The sequence below is a fragment of the Saprolegnia parasitica genome (genome assembly GCF_000151545.1).
Source record: "Saprolegnia parasitica CBS 223.65 unplaced genomic scaffold supercont2.244, whole genome shotgun sequence".
Lineage (NCBI taxonomy): Eukaryota > Oomycota > Saprolegniomycetes > Saprolegniales > Saprolegniaceae > Saprolegnia > Saprolegnia parasitica.
In genome coordinates, this window is record NW_012156638.1 from 10,963 (window position 1) to 18,445 (window position 7,483).

Here is a 7,483-nt window from a genome sequence, read left to right on the forward strand (position 1 = left end):
CGACAGACTCGAATACGACAATGTGATGTCGCCCTCGATGCGGCGCGCTGCAAAAGGGCTGCTGGGCGTGCTCTATCGCGCCGTGGCGACGCGGCTTGAAACGATTCCATTGCTCCGTCCTGACGCATCCCGCGTCGGCATTCTCTTCTCTGGTGGCCTCGACTCGGTCGTGCTCGCGGCGCTGGTTCATCATGCGTTGCCGCCTCACGAGCCCCTTGAGCTCTACAACGTGTGCTTTGACGTGGCGCACGCGTCACCCGACCGGAAAGCGGCGGTGGCCTCCTGGAACGAGCTGCGGCACTTGTTTCCAACGCGCGACTTTCGATTGGTCGAGATGGACATTGACGGTGAGAGCGTCACGGCCGCGCAGCCAGCCGTGCTCGCCCGTATGCAGGTATATCGAAGTTGCCTCGTTCATTTGGATTGACGCGAGGGTCTTAGCCGTGTGATACGCACATGGACTTCAACATTGGGACCGCGTTTTGGTTCCTGGCCCGCGGTGTCGGCAGCCTCGCGGTCGAGCGCCCCGACGTCGACGTCCCTGCGGCTACCGCCAACGACGGCGTTTGGTTTGCAGCGCCGACAGATGCGCGTTGCGCAGCGACCAAGTGCAAGCGCCAGCACAACCCGACGTGCGACTATCACGTCTGCAAACTGTGCTGTCAAAAACTGCACAAGCTTGCCGCCAAGCTCGCACCGACCCGGCATTCACAAGAGCGCGCGTCGGCTGAAGCGGCGCTTGTCGCAATGGGCGTCCGCAGCGTCGATACATTACACGCCCACACGCAAGGGCTCTCTCAATGTGCCAACCACACGCCGGTGACACCCCCCGACATGTCCCCCCCCCTTGGCCCCCCGCGCCCCCTACGCATCCAAGGTCAAAGTCCTCTTGGTCGGTATTGGCGCCGACGAACAACTGGCTGGTACGATCGCCTTCACGTCCCAAGAAGCGAATGCAAAATCAAACAATGAGGAGCGTAGGATACGGCCGGCATAAGGCAGCCTTTGAGCGCGATGGCTACGACGGCCTCCGCGCCGAGCTTCGCCTGGACATGGACCGCCTCTGGTTGCGTAACCTCGGCCGCGACGACCGCATGATCTCGGACCACGGCCGCGAGGCCCGATTCCCGTACCTTGATGAGCACGTTGTACGCTTCTTGGCGGCGACGCCGCTGGAGGACGTCGTGGATTTTTCCCAGCCCCGGGGGGTCGGTGACAAGCTACTACTGCGTGTTCTGGCGCGCGCGTTGGGGCTTCGCCATTGCTCGGGGCTGCCCAAGCAAGCGATTCAGTTTGGCACGCGCATGGCCAAGCACTCGAACGCTGTCTCGAGTGCGCCACGTCAGAGTATCCGCGGCGCGACACCCTTTCTACCAGGAAACCGGTCGAGTGCTTAACTGCCGTCTATAAAAAAAGTTGGTCGTTTTGACAATCCATTTTAACGGCAAGAAAGGCATGGGCGCGGGCGCGTCGGTGGCGCCAGACGACGAGCCCGACGTCGCGCTCCAGTCGTTCCGGTTCCTCCAGTACGAGTACGCGAGTCTCGTGCAGCAACACGTGAGCGACGAAGCGGTCTTTGAGCACATGAAAAAGGTACGGTCGCGTTCGAGGATGCGCCTCATCTTGGTGGCGGCAGATGTATGCCAGCTCAATACACGCCGTGCGGGGTGATCCAACAGCCAAGCGCGGCGTCTGGACACGTCGTGTCTCGCACGGCTCGGAGCGGAGCAGCCTCGGCCAGCGAAAGAAGCGCGTCAACATCTTCGAGCCGGGCCACGTACCGAGTCGTGACGTCACGACGGTGCCCGATGCGTCATCATGGTAGGACTCCAAGTCGGTGCGCGGCGAGAAGAATGACGAGCCGCGTCCGTCCAAGAAGAGCCCCGAGACGTGCAAACTCTTGAAGGAGAACATTCAGGCGCTGCTTTTCGAGGCGACGACGGAGGGCGAGATGGACATGGTAACGGTGACGTCGCATACGATACCGGCATCTCGATCGCGCGCTAGGTGGTCTCGGTCATGACCAGCGTCAGCGTCAAAGCCGGGGACGTCATCATCCGGCAACACGACCACGGTGACAAGTTCTACGGTGAGCTCGAGAACGACGACGAGAGAGCAAGATAGTGTCATCTAGTCATCGAAGAGGGCAGTTGCGAATGCCTCGTCAACGACGTCCACGTCGGCGACGTCACAGCGGGTGGCCACTTTGGCGAGCTCGCGCTCATTTACGACGGTATCGATATTCATTTATCGCAGTCGAGGATATCGAGTTCTGTAGCACCGCGCGCAGCAACTGTGATTGCAACCACGGACTGCAAGCTCTGGACACTCGGCCGCAACGAGTTTCGCGCGGTATCAATCGGCTCTTTTTCAATATACATATATATAAGTGTGTGTGCTAGATCCAAGCCCAGTCGTCGATGGAGTCGCTCGGGAAGCGCTCCGAGTGGCTGCAAAAGGTGCCGCTCTTCTCCGGTCTCACGTCGCGCCAAGTTACGTCCGTGAACCGGTGTCTCGAGGTCGTGACGTTCGAGGACGGCGAGGTCATTGTGCAGCAAGGGTCGCGGGGCGACGCCTTTTACATTGTCGCGTCGGGCACCGTCGGATGCACGGTCGCCGGCTCCAAGCGCAATTTGATTTTAATGTCGTCGTCCAAGTCCGAGGTGATCGACACAAAGTGAGCGGTGGAAACGATCGTTGCGCGGTAGATTGCGCGCTTGCACCAAGGCGACTACTTTGGCGAGACGGCCCTCCTCAACGACCAGCCGCGCAACTGCACCGTGCGTGCGATCGGGCTCGTGAAATGCGTCCGGCTCATGCGCGCCGACTTCATCGCGATGATCGGACCGCTCACGGCGATCCTCGAGTCCAACGGTATCAAGCGCGCGCTGCGAACGTACGACCACTTTGCGGAATTCAGCGACATCGAGCTCGACAGCATCACGAGCATGATTGAGATCGTCGAGTACGACGATGGGGACATCATCTTTCAACCCGAAATGCCGGCCGAGTACTTTTACATCATCCGCGACGGCCAAGTCAATATTCAGGATTTTGAGGACGAAAACATCCCGCTCGAGCTCAACGTCAAAGATTCGTTTGGCGGCGAAGCCATCACGTATTCCTCTTTTCACTCATTTGTTTCGACTGAAAGTGAATTGGAAATGGTAGTGGCGGCGACTACAAGTCGACTGCGACGTGCGTCGGCCAAGTCACGTGCCTCCGGCTCTCCCAAGCCAACATTTCGCTTGGTATCGTCACGCGGCGACAGTCGATCGCCGACATTGCCAACTTGAGCGGCCTCTTTTATCGCCATCCACTGAGCTACCTCGACCTCGAAGACCTCGTGCACGTATGTGCTTGGATTGTATGCCCGTGCCTACGTTATACGACATGTAGATTGGGGTTCTGGGCGAAGGCTCGTTTGGCCGCGTCACGATGGTACAAGCCTTTCACGAAGCCGAAGAGTATCTCCTCGCGCTCAAGTGCGTCTCGAAAGCGCATGTGATCGAGTGTCAGCAGCAAGAACACATTATGCGCGAGCGCATGATCCTCAAGGAGCTGCCGCCCAATCCGTTTGTCGTGCAGCTCTACGCCACGTACCAGGTCCTTGCCCACGATCTCTCAAGCGGTCATTTTGACGTTCAATGATGACTAGGACGCTAACTTTTTGTACATGCTTCTCGAACTGGTCCAGGGCGGCGAACTCTTCAGTGTCCTCCACACGGACATTTGTGGCCGGGACCTCGACGAAGAAGACATGATGTTTTACGCAGCGTGCGTCTACATGGGCCTCGAGCATCTGCACAAGCGCGACATTGCCTACCGCGATCTCAAGCCCGAGAATCTCCTCGTGAGGTAGCTTGCATTTTGGTTTTGGTTTTTGGTTTTTGGGTGTGGTAGAAATCGTTTTGAATGTGGATGCTTCGGATAGTGCCACGGGGTACCTCAAGATAGTCGACATGGGCTTTGCCAAGAAAATTCCGTTCACGGTCACCAACGACGACGGCACGACCGAGGTGAACGCGCGCAGCTACACCCTCTGCGGCACACAAGAGTACCTCGCGCCCGAGTTTGTCCTCAATACGGGCCACGACATTGCGGTCGACTATTGTACGAGCGTCTTGTCTCAACAACTCGACTCGCATAATACGGTCGTATATAGGGGCCTTTGGTGTGCTCATTTACGAAATGCTACTGGGGTATACACCGTTCGAGACGCCGGACGGCGACATTGCGAGTCTCTTCAAGAACATTGCGTTCGTGCGCACGGGGGCCAATGCGGTGCAGTTTCCCCCCGACCTCCTCTCGGAAAGCCCGGCCGTGTGCGACCTGGTTGAGAAGCTGCTGCACGGCGACCCGACCAAGCGCCTCGGCATGGGTGTCTCGGGGGCGCATGACATTATGAGCCACCCGTGGTTTGCATCCCTCGACTGGGATGCACTGCGAAGTCAAACGCTCGAGACACCATACGTGCCGCAACTCAGTAGTCGCTACGACACGTCGCTCTTTGACGGCGACCAAGGCTTGCGCGTCAACGACGCCGACTACGACGGGACGCAGGATAGCATATTTGAGGGGTTTTAATCGCAACATCTACAAACTATTTGTCTCACAAGAGACGGCCATGCAATTTTGCCGAAAAATATGTTTGGGGGGCGGGGGGAAGTCAAAAGTTTCTTCCATCGAACGTTTCGCGATGAACAACAAGAGCACGCTCGACGACTACGACGCGATCTTGGATCCGCGGCTTGTGCAAGCGGTTCGGAAGCGCGTTGCGTCGTGCCGCAAGGCGGACTTTATCGATGTGCTCGGGTCGCACCTTCTGCGGAGTCGGCTGCCGCTGTCGCCACAGTGCGACGTCGACACGGTGCAGGCTTTCCGGGACGCGGTCCGCGAAGACATTATGCTCAACGGTTCGATCTCGCAGTCCTGTTTGGCTGCAAACGAGGAGTCCTTGCCGTAGGCGTTCGGTTTGTGGGCGATCACCGGACAGAGGCCTTTGTCGCCGCAGTCAAGCGCATTGTTCAAAAGTACTACGACTGCACGAGTCTCTGAGCACACCTTGTCGCTTTTGCCTGCTAGGTTTGTGCCCAAGGACCAGTGCCTCGAGGCGTCCGACCGCATCATGCGGCGCTGCAGCCGCACCCACAGGTGTCGCACTATTCAAACGTGATCCGAGTACGCTCACGCACGGGCGGTATGTGGTAGCGGCACCGACTCGTACTTTGCGCTACAAGAGCTCTTTGGCACCACCGGCCTCTTGGTATGTCGTCGATCGATGTGTATGTAGATGGCCCACGTGTTGACGTAGATCAAGCCGCGTCCAGGCGGCACGCCGCCGCTCGATATCAGCCTTGGCCGCGACAAGACGGGTAGTGATTCATATCGTGTGCTGGAGATTGCGACGTGGAAGCGTAGGCAGCTTCAAGTGCCGCATCAGCGCTGCCAACCTCTATGCGATCTACCGGCACGACGACATCGAGCAGCTCCTGACTCATTCGGTAATGGAACGCACCAGATCGCGAATTGACCACTTTTCTAAACGCAGGATCATACGCTGGCGCCGCTTGTAGAGATCGACACGGTCATTGTCGAAGTCATGTCGTTCGCGACGGGGGCGATGTCGCGAACGCTGTCGCTACGGACGCCCGAGCCGCAAGAGTATCTCCACGCCGAGGTCCAAGAACTCTTTTAAACTTAAAATATATATGTTAAAAATGGCAATGATGGCGTGCAACGATGCCAACAGCGGACTTGAAGTGGCACAAGCAACAAGGCGCTCGACGAACTCGAGTTCAGAGGACGTCCTACTATGTTGCTGGGGGACTCAAGTACATTGTACCATTGATCAGCGGCGTCTAGACATAGACCGAGCACGAGAGGTCGGTGCCAAGTACGATCCTCTACCACTCATATCGGGCGGATACAGCACTGTCGATTGCAAGCGCAAGCAACGTCGAGCGTCATTGAATCCAACCCGTTGGCTGTGTCGACGGACGTACAGGAAAAATATTCTGGAAGATGCGTGGGCACGGCGCGAAGGCTGATTGAGCTGGCAGAAAATGCACAAAACCACAAAAGCACAAAAGCGCGTCGTGCCAACACTGTATATATTACAGTGTATGAGGAATCCCGGTGTGGTACACGGTATTACACCCGCGCGATCGACGCTCGTTGCGGAGCTGGTTCCAGTGTCCGGTCCCACCGCTCGCAACACCACCCCCGGCAACATCGCTTGCATATTCTTTGTATATTGCTGCGATCGCGTCTCTATGAATATATATTGGTCGTTCGTATTCATATTACTAGTATATGGTAGCAATCTAGGGCTAGGCCATTGATGGTACCGGTACCGTGCAACGCACCTGGATGCGCGCATCGGATCGACTCGAGGTGGGTGTGGAAAACATTGTTGCCGTCGACCAGACGCGTCCGGATTACACACGCCCTGTTTATCCGGATGGCGCCGTAATATTAATCACGCGGCGTGTTTCTCGGACGCTGCATACAAAACCAAGGTAGTTAGAAACACGTTTCAATGTCCTGTTTCCCGCTCCGCAATAAAAATGCACAGCCGCGCGCTGATTGGCCAACGCTCGCATACTCAATTCGAGTCTCTTGCGGCGGTGGTGTAACCGGATTATATCATGTTTCAGAGGTTTCATGGGACTGACGTTCCGCCGGTCAACCGGTCCTCTCCAAAGAGACCGGGCCGCGAGCAGCGAGCAGCGCCCATACCCTGCCACATGCTCGACAATGGTGCGTACCTCATGGGAGTGGGGAGAGCGGCTTCGTGTGCTGCTGCTTGGGAATGGCCTGTGCACTGCTTCGTGCACGACTTGGCGGCGATGGAAAATTGCGGTAAAATACGGTAAATATCACTACTTTTGCCGCATTTGGAGTTCGTGCTACCTGTCTTACACGCCATACTCGCCAGGACTGCTGAGCGCACGCCTGGTAGAATACTGCCCATGGCGCCCCCGCGGCCACAAGCGCCGGACCCCGCGGACATGGACGGTACGGGAGCGTTGAACCGGCTACGGGACCGAACCGGTTTCAACGGGCACGTGGTGTTATCCGGAGGGTGCCTGTAGCATTTGATATCTTGAAGTCCGTGGGCGACAGTATATTGACGCCAGCCAATCTCCCCAAGTCGTCGTAGAGCTCATGGAGTACCAGGTCTCATGGGGCGAGGGCTCCTTGGGGCTGACGCTGCGTCCGGACCTCGGCGAGGACATGCCGCCGGTCGTCGGCCGCATCACGCGCGAAGACTCGGCGGCGGCCAAGGCCGGCGTCGCCGTCGGCCACATGCTCGTGAGCATCAACGGCATGGATACCGCGCGGCGCGGGTACGACGCGACGGTCGAGATGCTCAAGACGATCCACCGGCCGGCGATTCTGCGCTTCCGGATACCCAAGTCGCTTCTGACGCTTGGTGCGCGCAACAGCACGGGCCAAGAAGTGGACCGTCGGCGCGAAC

The 7,483-nt window shown here is 58.0% G+C and overlaps 3 protein-coding genes across 3 annotated transcripts; all 3 read left to right on the forward strand.

Annotated features, from left to right (window-relative positions):
• Positions 1-1,455: 1,455 nt before the first annotated feature.
• Positions 1,456-4,626, forward strand: SPRG_15346 (AGC/PKG protein kinase; the record flags this gene model as incomplete). The annotated part of the gene is made up of 13 exons (XM_012355437.1): positions 1,456-1,593; positions 1,637-1,777; positions 1,826-1,960; positions 2,008-2,089; positions 2,135-2,233; positions 2,279-2,352; positions 2,403-2,663; positions 2,709-3,118; positions 3,172-3,352; positions 3,400-3,606; positions 3,659-3,858; positions 3,935-4,113; positions 4,166-4,626. 13 exons carry the CDS (start codon positions 1,456-1,458, stop codon positions 4,585-4,587), a joined length of 2,529 nt encoding a protein of 842 aa, XP_012210827.1. The 3' UTR covers positions 4,588-4,626.
• A 65-nt stretch (positions 4,627-4,691) lies between these two features.
• SPRG_15347 (hypothetical protein) lies at positions 4,692-5,726 on the forward strand. The gene is made up of 7 exons (XM_012355438.1): positions 4,692-4,916; positions 4,967-5,033; positions 5,086-5,154; positions 5,212-5,266; positions 5,315-5,375; positions 5,422-5,504; positions 5,552-5,726. Exons 1-7 carry the CDS (start codon positions 4,700-4,702, stop codon positions 5,696-5,698), a joined length of 699 nt encoding a protein of 232 aa, XP_012210828.1. The 5' UTR covers positions 4,692-4,699; the 3' UTR covers positions 5,699-5,726.
• A 1,444-nt stretch (positions 5,727-7,170) lies between these two features.
• On the forward strand, positions 7,171-7,428 carry SPRG_15348 (hypothetical protein; the record flags this gene model as incomplete). The annotated part of the gene is made up of 1 exon (XM_012355439.1): positions 7,171-7,428. A coding segment is annotated over one exon (258 nt), but the record flags the coding sequence as incomplete, so codon positions are not given.
• Between the last annotated feature and the right edge of the window lie 55 nt (positions 7,429-7,483).